The 12,021-nt window shown below is 36.0% G+C and overlaps 1 protein-coding gene across 2 annotated transcripts; it reads left to right on the top strand.

Moving 5' to 3' along the window:
- The first annotated feature begins 1,130 nt into the window (after positions 1-1,130).
- gfral (GDNF family receptor alpha like) lies at positions 1,131-10,929 on the top strand. 2 transcript variants are annotated; one of them, XM_015374481.1, is made up of 9 exons: positions 1,131-1,204; positions 1,423-1,545; positions 2,665-2,820; positions 4,541-4,600; positions 5,505-5,820; positions 8,198-8,457; positions 8,546-8,626; positions 8,730-8,811; positions 8,906-10,929. In XM_015374481.1, exons 1-9 carry the CDS (start codon positions 1,168-1,170, stop codon positions 8,967-8,969), a joined length of 1,179 nt encoding a protein of 392 aa, XP_015229967.1. In that variant the 5' UTR covers positions 1,131-1,167; the 3' UTR covers positions 8,970-10,929. The 2 variants fall into 2 exon arrangements, with proteins under 2 accessions (XP_015229967.1, XP_015229966.1); XM_015374480.1 differs by having other exon boundaries at positions 1,423-1,551; positions 8,906-10,926.
- The last annotated feature ends 1,092 nt before the right edge of the window (positions 10,930-12,021 follow it).

Genomic DNA, 12,021 nt, shown 5'->3' with positions numbered 1-12,021 from the left:
CGGAAAGAGTATTGCACAATTACCAACCTATAAGGATTTAGCATTCCAATTAAAGTGACAGATTAGGCATGTAGAGAAACAGATTAGAGGCTCATTTTATGTTGTTCGTTCCAAAAAATAAAAACAAAAATGATGGCCCAGCCGAAAAATATCGTTTGTGCTTTTCTTTTATTGCTCCCCAGGTGGAAACAGTGAAACAGTGACAATATTTACAGTGAAGCGAGAAAACAAAAACAAGGGATGGACGTTTAGTGGCGCTCCATCACATTTTACTGCAGAATCAGTGGAGATCTGCAACTCCGATAGATGACTCAGTCTACAGAAGGAATGTAAGTTTTGCACATTTCAGATTTGGCATCCACAAAGAAGTTCTCAGCAAAAAAGCCATTATGGAAAGAATCATGGTCATTTCCCATTTACAGTTTCCTTAACGGATAGATAAAACCTGGAAAGGGGAGCTTAGTTGTTTCAAAGACATAAAACACTAAGTTTTCTGTCACCAGTCTGTGACAGAAAGATGGGTTCTTCATTGTTAAATATGTTGATGGAAGCATATAGTGCATTTCCTTCAGAGGATGCATGGAATCTGGTAAGAGTCTTTGAGACAATAAATAGATGTCAGAACAAGCCTTTTAGAAGATTCAAAAAACTATTTTGTTTTTCAATCTAGCAAAATGTAAAAAAGTTTGAGTAGTATAAGTAGTTTTTATGGGCAATTACATTTTTATGGCTTCATTACATCAAACCGATTGATGTAATGAATAAAATGAGATTAGCAGAAACAACACAGAGACAGCTTTAAAAAAAAAAGATAAAATACTGACAGAATCATTGATTCTGAAGATTATAGAGAAATATAAACTATTAAAAGTACCCAAAGGATAACTAAAATAAAAAAAATAACTGGGAAAATGCCCTTGCAAGGTACCAAAAGTCTTGAGAGTGAAAGTTAGAAGATGAGAAAGAAGCAAAGTGTAAAAAATGTGCATGTAGTAAAGCACCAAGTCATAAACTGATCATCCTCAAAGCTCCCAATACTGTAGAATCCACATAATAATATTTGTGTTACATCCTGTTGACTCTGGGTGGTGAATCACTGTTTAAGCTGCCACTCTGCAGATAGGGAGGGATCAGGTGGAGGAATCATTTGCCTTCAGAGCAGCCAACATGCAGCTGATGCATCCTGAGTTTGCAGTTGTTTTAGGTGAGTACATTTCAACAAGATATTTGGAAATTTTGAAAAATTAACTTTGGTTTGTATTATATGATATGAAAATATATATATTTATATGTGAACAAATACGTCTATTAATAACAGTACATCTTGTTTACTAAACCAGCATTAAGTTTTTGATGAATCTATTATTACGTAGACTCATTATTGAAACTAAAACTAAATGTTTGATGCAATGTGTATTGCAGGAATTGTTCTACTTCAGATACAGAGTATAAGGATTTCCACTCAGGCTTATGGATGTTTGGCTTCAGTCGAGACCTGCATGTCAGATTTATGCAGCTGTGAGCGGGCATATATTGCTGGCAACTGTGAGGGTAAAGATTATTTTCAAAATAAAAGTAGTAATGGGTGTGCAGCTATATTTGCACAGCAAACATGTTCAGCAGCAGTGAATCATACACTGTACTTTTAATCTTAAGGTTAAGACAATCAATTTGAATTTTAAGAATCAAAAACCTGATGTTGTTGTAGCCAGTAATTTTTAATAGATAATCAAAATAAGATTAGCAAAGTTATTGTTGAAGTAGTAAAGTGACCAGAAAATTAACAATACAGATACACAGAAACATAAGATATATAAGCGCAAAAGACTAAAATAAGAGACTGTTTAGGAAAAGCAGTTTTTATAACATAAACTTTATTAAAGACTTTTATTAAATTATTAAACTTTAATTACAATTTATTTGATTAGTTCAGAGTATTTTGCTTTTACTAGCAAAAAAAGATGCTGTAAGACGTTTAATCAGCTTAAAAATATGGTCTCTGAATCTCGTAATTCAATATACTTATGGCTACTCTCATTTTGCGTCTTTGCAGGAAGGTATGTTGCAGCATGTCTGCCATGCTGACTTTCTTATTTATAAAAATAGACTTTCTTAAAACCTATCAGCTATAAGTTTAAGATCTGACTAAAATGTACTGACTGTGGCTTTAAATAGGAGACGTGGGTAGAATATTTTTTGTTTGCATAGTTGTAAATTCCAAAATATGCCTTCATTTAACACTTGATCTTTGGTGGTAAAAATATCTTAGATTTATATAAAATTCAGGTCTTTTTGTGGTATATAGAGTTGAAAATTTTAATATCAGCGTTACAGCTGTTTTATTTTTTCATTTTTTTATTATAACACTACTGGATGCATGTTTATCTCAATAATCTTACGATTTGTTATAGTTTCAACTTTCAACCATAGTTTCTAAATATGATGTAATGTTTACAGGAAATAAAAGATCTCCTTTAGCTTTTTTCTAGTTGACATTAGTTCTGAATAATGTTAGATCCTTATAAAGATCCATTTAAACAGTATGATAAACCCCTAAAACTTGCACAAGTGTAAAGCAGCTGGAAGATGAGGTAAAAACACCTGTTGCACCAGCTTATGAAAACCCTGTTTATCTGCTTTACTCTGCTGTTTGTGATATTCAAGGTGACAGGTGCCAAATAAAAGGCTCAGGGGGCTGTAACTTGACCATCCAGACTGTACTGGACCAATTTCCATCACTGCAAGGGTGTGTGTGTACATGGGAGGTGGAGCTCTGTGACTCCATACAAGAACTGGCCACACAATGCCTCCAAAAGCCAGGTGCTGAGTTCTCATTAGTACTTTGGTTAAATATTGTCTGAAATTATGGTTTTGTTTACAAAGGCTGTTTAAATACACTGTTAAGAAAATAAAGGGAACGCTCAAATAATACATCCTAGATTGAATGAGATATGTTCTTTGAATACTTTGTTCTGTACAAAGCTGAATGTGTTGACAGCAAAATTTAACAAAAATGATCAATGCAATTCAAATTTATTATTGATGGAGGCGTGGATTTAGAGTCACACACACGCAATTAAAGTGGAAGAACACACTACAGGCTGATTCAACTTTGATGTAGTGTCCTTACAACAGGTCAAAAGTCTGGCTCAGTATTGTGTGTGGCCTCTATGTGCCTGTATGACCTCCCTACAACACCTGGGAATGCTCCTGATGAGTGGGGAATGGTCTCCTTAGGGATCTCCTCTTAGACATGGACTAAAGCTTTCGCCAACTCCTGGACAGTCTTTGGTGACAATAGTGGATGGATCGAGACATGAGCTTGAGCAAAACCCCCATCTCTGGACCTTTGGGTCCTAATGCCATCCACATGCACATTTGTGGCCTGCTGGAGGTCATTTTTCATGGATCTGGCAGTGCTCCTCCTCTTCGTCCTTTCACAAAGGCGAAGGTAGCAGTCGTGCTGTTTGGTTGTTGCCTTCCTACGACCTCCTCCATGTCTCCTGGTGTATTGGCCTGTGTCCTGGTAGAGTGTCCAGCCTCTGGACACTACGTTGACTGAGACAGCAAACCTTCTTGCCACAGCTCGCATTGATGTGTCATCCTGGATGAGCTGCACTACCTTCTGTGGGTTGTAGAGTCCGTCTCATGCTACCACTAGTGGGAAAGCACCACCAGCATTGAAAAGTGACCCAAAATATCTAGAAAACATAGGTACTGAGAAGTTGTCTGTGGTTCCCACCTAGCCTAGTAAACTAGCCCCACCCGCCAGCGGCCAGAAACATCTTTGCCTGCGAGTTTGGTCTAGTCTAGATCAATACCCCAGAACAGCCAGGCCAATCACAAAGCAGAGATGTGTTTTCAATTTTTGGATGCATAACGGGCAGGTTTTTGTGGGCGGGACGCAAAGCTGCCCGACGCTGGAGAAAGCACAACAAGGAAGATGGCAACAACTATTGAACAGACTCCGCTTTGGGATCAGTTTTGGAAGGGTTTTCGTTGAAACGTGAGCAGGAAAGGCTCTATGCTCATTAATTTTTAAGAAAGACACATTCACTGTTTTACCAACAGGCTGTTTGTTTACACTCCCCCACCAGCTTTCTGTCGCGCTCAATGGTCAGAGCGTTGGCCAATAGGCACAGACATGGTTTGAAAGACAACGGGTTGTTCTCATCAACAATCTTCCAATGTCTCATTCATTGGGACAAGACTAAATTACACATTTAATCTCACATTTAGTCTGGTTTATCAGGCTAGTTTCCACCTGCGGAACCTTTCCTTTATTTAGTGTGACTTGCTAATTGCCAATAATATCCAAATGTTGTCTATTCCACTTGCACAACAGCCTATGAAATGTATTGACAATCAGTGTTGCTTCCTAAGTGGACAGTTTGATTTCACAGAAGTTTAATTTAATTGTAGTTATTTTGTGTTGTTTAGATGTTCCCTTTATTTTTTGAGCAATGTATATAAAAACGGGTTGATAGGGCAAGATTTAAGTGTTGATTGCAAACCAATCCTTTGTTCTTTTTTTAAACAGGAAATCAGCAGAGGAGGATCCCAGTGATTGACTGGAAATCAAGTACTTTAGTGGACAACGGTGAAAATTATTCATTTGATTTCAACTTAATAAATTAGTGGAAATTTGCAGTAGATTTATATCTTTCAGGCTCAGCGATATGAACTTCACAATAGTTGTCTGAATATTTGGCACCTAAAGAAAAATGGTCAATTTTTGATACTGCTGATATTTATCAAACATTTGTTTGGATAGTGACAATACTTCTCATTTGTGCTTAGAAGATAGGATTGTTCAACATGTATAAGTATCTTTATTTTATTATTTTAAATTCTTAAGATTCTAAATAATTCCCCAGTTCATTTTTTTTTCCTTTCCTTAACTATACAAAGTATGCTGGGGCTTTATACTATACATCATGTCCCCACCCCAAGCTTTACGTACATATACTGTTTTTCAGGTAATTTACTATATTTCCCTCTAATCCTATCTGCATTGACATCAGTTGAGTTTAATTATGTCCACTCTGAACTTTGTCTATATATTCCATAGTAAACTACAGTCAACTAGCTTTTTTTTCCATCTGTGGAGTCTTATACTAGCTTTTTTTTTTCCCATCTGTGGAGTCTTATACTGTGAAAAATGATAAAAGTCAGTGTTGTTGATTGCATTGCTCATAATTTTCGCTGACAACATTTCCTGATATTTCTAGGTCTTTATAAAGTACTCTGCAGGTGGTCTTTATAATCAATAATGCATTTCCATTCCATTCAAAGCTCAATATTTAGAAATACATTTGTCCTTTTATGTCATATGAAGCATGGGCTGATTTCGGTTGGTGTTTTTTGTATACTTGGATGAGTACAGAGATCTGGTGTCAATTTGATATTGACATCAGATATGTCAGTCTTCTGGAAATATAATTTCACATCCATCACTTATTTCCCCTGCTGTACATTAATTGCACATCATTTTTTTCTTGCAGCATATGATCGTTCTGGATCCTGTGTGGACCGAATTGGTCTTTGTGTGAGTGAGTCTGTCTGCAACAGGCACCTCACACCTGTTCTTCAGGCATGCATGACTGATCGGTGCGACAGTGGAAGATGTCGGCAGGAAATTCAGCAGTTCTATGGAGGCATGCCCCTACAGTGTGCAGAAATGCTGGTGATGTGCAAATGTGATGATTCAGATCAGAGTTGTCTGCTCATGAAAACCGGTCTCCAGAGTGGGGCATGTGGAGCAGAGACAAGAATCTGCCAAGAAAGGCTCACTCAGTGTGCTCAGGACAGTAAGTGCAGGTAGGCTGTTCTCAGTTCTACAGTAAAAAGTGTCTATATTGATAAACTGAAACATTTATGCATGGACTAAAGCTAGTGGGAAAAACTCAATCTGATATTGGCAATTACCTGTCAAGACCTAATAGATCTTTCAGCAGGATTTTGTGGATCCACTCATTACCAACTAAGGAGGCCAACAGTAAGGTAATGAAGATCTGGCAGCAGAGATTAAAGTAGAAGAGATTTAAAAGGAAGCCAGTCAACCAAGATCAGGAAGAAATCTAAGGGAAACTTTTGGTTTCAGTGTCTGAAGACAATAGGTTCGTTCACTCAGGCTGACAGGCCGGTAAAAGGCTCTCAAATAATGTAAGTGAGGGAGTACACATGAAAAGGAGAGGTTAACTGCTGTGATACATAGCATCTCTCTTAGATATCCCTTTGACTGTGAAAATGATAAAACAAATCAGCGATCCCTGTTAATGTCTTTGCAGAAAGCCAAGATGACTATTATTGTTAAAAACCTTTTAAAGATGCCATTTTGGTTTTTATCTCTTTCAGGATTTCTTTCATATCTTTAAATCTGAAAGGAAAATGGGCTTTTAATAGCAATATTTCAAACTAGGAAGTGACAGTCATGATTGTTGGAAGAAGAAAATCAGGGAGATAAAGTGTAGTGGTTGATTTGACAACCGGCTATCTGTAACAGGAGAAGAGGATTATTAGCTCCTTTGTGCAATTCTGGAGGAAAGTGGGCACTTTCTGTTCAGCTTCTCACAATGCTTGAGTAGCACACATGCATGTCGCCTTTTCACGTTGCTGTTTAGTCCTCTTTTCACAAGTATATGGCAGTGACATGACATCAAAATGTTCAGCTCTTTTGGTCAGATCACTAGGGGCAAGCTGAGTTTTAATGTTTCCATTAAGTCAGATGATTGTATTCTGCTTTGTACTGTACTGCTTTGATGTTGTCAATTTCTAGGTAAATTAAAAATCCATCCATACATATATATACATACATATATATATATACATATATATGGATTTTTTATTTACCTGCAACATTGCTATAATTGATGGTGTAATATAGTAATATCTCAATTAAGTAAGACATTCATTTACTGTTGTTAGGTAAATTGTTAAAATTTTAAGACAATACTTCATCATGCTTCTAACAAAGATCTTCCTTATTTTATCTGTCCATCTATTTTTTTGCATGCCTTGAATTTTTGTGGTCTGAATTAGATCTTGATACTTTTTATTGCCTGGCTGTCAGAACTAAGAGTAACAATATAAAGTGTAGACATTGCCTGATAATATTACTAAATCAAAGCTTATGCTATGCAGATAAACTTTCTGCACTGATGAGAATATTCTCACTTTACAATCATGTATTTTTCTTTTTTGATGTTGACATACATAGCGGGGGAGCCAGACATTTCATCTGGTTAACCAAGATGTTAATTTTATTTCGTGATTCAGATTCAAGCAAAGCACTGTTTACACATTTGATGACATATTGAAGTAGATCCATATTTAACAATAAAAATAGTTTTAGATCTGTGATAGTATTTCTTTCTTTCAAATGTCGATCTCTAGCCTCAAGAAATATCCATCCACCCATATTGTCCCAATTATCTGTCAGGGTCGCGATGCGGCTGGTGCCTTTCTCCAGCAGTCTATGAGCGAAGGTGGGGTACACCATGACAGGTTGCAGGTCTGTCGCAGGTCACAGAGACATACAACCATGCACACACTGGCAGTCTCACACCTAGGTAATTAAGAGATGCCACTTAACCTTACTCACTCAATCATTGTACCAATGCCTCCTTATTGCCACAAGGACTGCAGGTTTTATGTAAAAGTTTCCCCTGACTTTCAAAAGTACCGAAAACAGAAACAAAAACTTAGCCTGCAATCCGTTAATGATTTATAAATTGCTTTTCATGTGGCAAGAATTTACATTTGCAAATCATCCACCCATACATTTGTGAGGTATGGTCACAATTTGTTCTGCATTTTAATGAAGGCACATATGCAAAAAACTGTGCAGTTTCGCTCAGTGTAGGCCTATAACAAATTGCTCCTGCTTTGAAGATAACTTCCGTGGTAATAAGTGGAATTGACCCTAGCCACCTGTGACCATGCAGCTCCAAGGTAAAGCATGTATAGAAAATGAATTATTAAACTTTTTTTTTAGTTTAAGTTATTATTTCAATCTTTAAAGAGAAGTGAATGATATAAGAATGAGTCTGCAGCAATGTTCTGTGTTCTTCAAGGAGAGAAAATGTTTTTTAATTAAGCTTGACTAATTTCTTGGAGCAGAATAACAGTTAAGAGTGTAGAATCACTGCTAACATTTAATAGCTGTATGACTTTTCTTTTCTCTCTGATTCATCAGAAACCTCTTAAAAACTCTCCAAGTTAAATGCTGGAACCACGATGAAACACTATGCAATGAAAGAAATCTCCAAGAAAATGAATGCTTCACTCTAAAGGATCCAGCTCTTATCCTCGGTGCAAACTCTGAGTGTAAAAGAGCCTTCTTGGCTACCCTGGGCACAGTGCTTCACCACCCTTGCACATGCAAAGGAGTCCACAATGATCATCTTCAGATGTGCAACATGATTCTTGAAGTATTTCATAACAGACTGCACTTCAGTAAGCAGGGTTTTAACTTCTTAGAAGCCATTCAAATAATAGTTTCAAATAATTAGAGGAATTTTAATATATATTCTTTGTTTTACAGTAAAATTAGAGGAAAGCAGCAATTGTACTTCGAAATCACCCGAAATCAATGAGTCTGAGCAAGTTCATATGTGGTCATATGGTAAGTCCCTTTTAGCTATTCTCTCATCTTTAATAATTCTGCATACAAAATATTTAGAAGACTAAATATTAGGAAGTTTTCATATAGGTTTGTTTTCTTTTAGGTTTCCTTTTGCATCTTTTTTCAGCTCTGTTTCTTGCTGGAGTAGTCATATTTTCCTCTCTGGTTTTTGTCAGTAAGATTTGGTATGTCCTATTTTTCTATGTCATTAAGGAAAAAATCTGATGTTTCTCTGATGTTGCATCAACAAAAAATAATTTTCATTATTTTGACTTTTAGGTTGAAAAGGAGGAATAAAAAGGAACTTAATCATCCAAAAAAAGCAAACCATTGTGTTTTATAATGTTATATATATATCCATGGTGTTTTGTTTCTGTATATCTTGATATATAATGTGGCTCAGTTTATCAAACAGCTGTTATTCACTCCTATGTTTTGTACTTTTGTGATGATTAATGGAACAAAGTTTGGATGTTCTATGCATATAAAATGTCTGATTTGATGTAGCATTTAAGTTGTATTGGAATAAGAAAAGCCTTTATATTATTTGAAGCTATCTACATCACTTTGTAGTTTTTGGCTGGGGGATGTGTAGAGCAGTGGTTTTCAAACTCTATTCTAAGGATGCACTGTCTTGTGTGTTTTACATTTGTCTCTGCTCCTGCACACCTGCATCAAATGATTGCATTCCCTTCTCAGCAGCCACCAGGGGCTGCATAGGCCTGCTAATCACCCACTGATTTAAGTCAGGTGTATGGAGGCAGGGAAACACATAAAACAAAAAGGACAGCTGAGACAATGTTTAAAAACCAGTGGTGTAGAGTGCTGCATCTTTCACCAGAATCCTTTCAACTTTAAGTAGACTGTATCTGGAGTGAGCTGCTTGTCATGTTGCAGAATACATTCTCTACCTTTTTTGCCATTAAAAAGTATTGAAACCCTCTATACTTTTTTATGTTCACACGAAATTTGCAATATATCTTATGGATTGTTCCCATATTTAGCAAGGCAGGTCATGCATAATTATGAAGAGGAAGGAAAATGGTTTATGTTATTGTCAGAATTACTGGCCAAAAGACTCGGATGATCTCTGTAGATAGGATAACCTGGCTTTTCATGCTGTTTTGTTGCTCAGGCAAAGCAGACACCTACTGTATAGTTATTGTAGAGGACTGGCTAAAGAGGATCTGTGCATGCCAGCTTTGCAATTGATGCACAATTCAATTTATCATGAGAATTATCTCAATTTGCTGTGTTTAATTCTGTCGTCTTGCTCAAAGATGAATTTCTCAGCCTCTTACAGGTTTGTTCTTGTATTGGCTATTTTCTAGGGCTGCTTAGCAGAACAGTACTGTAGGTAGCACTGCTGACTTGCAACAAGAAAGTTGGGTTCGATTCCCGGGTTTGATTCCTGGCCTGGGGTCTTTCTGCATGCAGTTTGCATGTTCTCCCTGTGCATGCGTGGGTTCTCTCCGGTTTCTTCCCTCAGTCCAAAAACATGACTGTAAGGTTGATTGGCTTTGCCAAATTCTCCTTAGGTGTGAGTGTGCATGGTTGTTTGTCCTGTTTGTCTCTGTGTTGCCCTGCAATTTACTGGCGACCTGCTGAGGGTGTACCCCGCATCTTGTCCGTAGACAGCTGGAGATAGGCAACATCAACCCTCATGACCCCAGCAGGGATAAAGCGTTACAGAAAAAATGGATGGATAGCTATTTTCCATTAACTCCTCTGCCTTGTTAAGAAACATTAAAAGCATGAAAATTTAGATGTGATGGTTGGGATTTAAATCAAACTAATTTGTTTACAACACAAAGACTGGGAAACTGGTTGGGCACAATCTAATTAATTATTGAGAATAAATACATGAATTTCAGAGATCCAACAACAAAGTGAAAAAAAAATAATCTGTTTTTTCAGTTCTTAAACATTGTTCTCATTATATATTCTGATCATGACTGTTTCCTTGTGTGTGTTTTTTAAGAAATAAGAGGTAGATGTGCTGTGTCATTGTTACTTAGAAATTCAATTCATTAAATAAATATAGTTTACCTTATACAAGAAATAAATCAGAGTATGACATCAAACGTTCTTTGTTTTTTGTTTAATCTGAAGTTGCCGGGGCTGGTCATTAAAAAAGAGACACAGTAAGCATTTAGAGAGCCGACAGGAATGGATTTCCTACTGTTGAGAAATATGGGCATATTCAATAAAAATAAGCATATCTAAATGAATTTGCTTTAGTTGCAAACTGATTTTAATGTAGCATGGAGTTAAATTGGCTTTAGAATATCTGTTTATGATTATCAATACATCTCCTGGTGCCTTAGCATCCATGGTGTTCTGTTATGTCATTTATAAGCGAACTCATTAACATTTTTTTTAAACTTTTTTTTAACCAGATAAAATAAGATTTTTTACAAATCTGTTAAAATTCCCTCAATCTTCTGCTTGTGAGGTCTGTTGGTTTTGATGAATGGCCATGTCAGTAGTTATGGCATCCATTTTCAGATGAGGAATTGATTAATATGAGAATAGTATCTATTTAAAAACCTTATTTGTCTTTTGGTCATGTATTTTTTGTGATGTCTTTTTAAAACATAAGGTAACAGAGACATTTGACATTGGTCAGTGTCTGTTAATGACCATATCATTATGTAAAACCGGTACATGTAAATGTTTTAAAAAAATAAAGGTTAAAAAAAAAGAAAATTCAAAACTATGTATCACTTACCTTACAATTATTACAGACCCAGTGTTGTTTAGTTCCATAAAATATAAGGATGCAAAGAAGGTTAAGTTTGAGGTGTGAAAAGGTGCTCTAATTTATACCAAGATTGGCAAAGAAAAACTCTCTTTCCTGTTTTCATCTTTATATTTTACTTAAAAATGTTTTTTTATTGTGCGCTTTATCCTTCAGGCTTGAAGACAGAAGAATTCAAATACATGTGTTATTTAAAGAAGTCAGAATAGTGCACTCATCCATCTCAGTATTTTGTCACAAACACAGAAGAATTAAAATTCAGAACCACTTTTTTTATATATATTTTTAATACTGTTTTAAAAATACAGTACAGTAATAGTGAGTATGGATGACGACAACAATAAGCAATAATCAACTTTAATCAGTAACACGATGGCAACCATTTAAACCAGGGTTTAAAAAGGTTGAATACATCAACATTTAAGGAGCTCTTATTCCAAATTCAGGTTCTTAAGATTTTACTTGTAGAAACAATACTGTAATCTATGACTTACTATTGCCATTAATTGTAAAAAAAAAAAAAAAAAAAAAAAAAAAAAAAACGTTTCAAAATGCATTATGCATACAACTGAACACCACAACTGCCAGCTCTTTGCCACCATATCATGGTTAGATTTGATTGCAATTTTACCAA

This window comes from Cyprinodon variegatus, unplaced genomic scaffold (assembly GCF_000732505.1).
Source record: "Cyprinodon variegatus isolate N-32 unplaced genomic scaffold, C_variegatus-1.0 Scaffold104, whole genome shotgun sequence".
Taxonomy (NCBI): Eukaryota; Metazoa; Chordata; class Actinopteri; order Cyprinodontiformes; family Cyprinodontidae; genus Cyprinodon; species Cyprinodon variegatus.
Note: the sequence above shows the minus strand (reverse complement) of the source record. Positions and strands in the feature narration are given on the sequence as shown.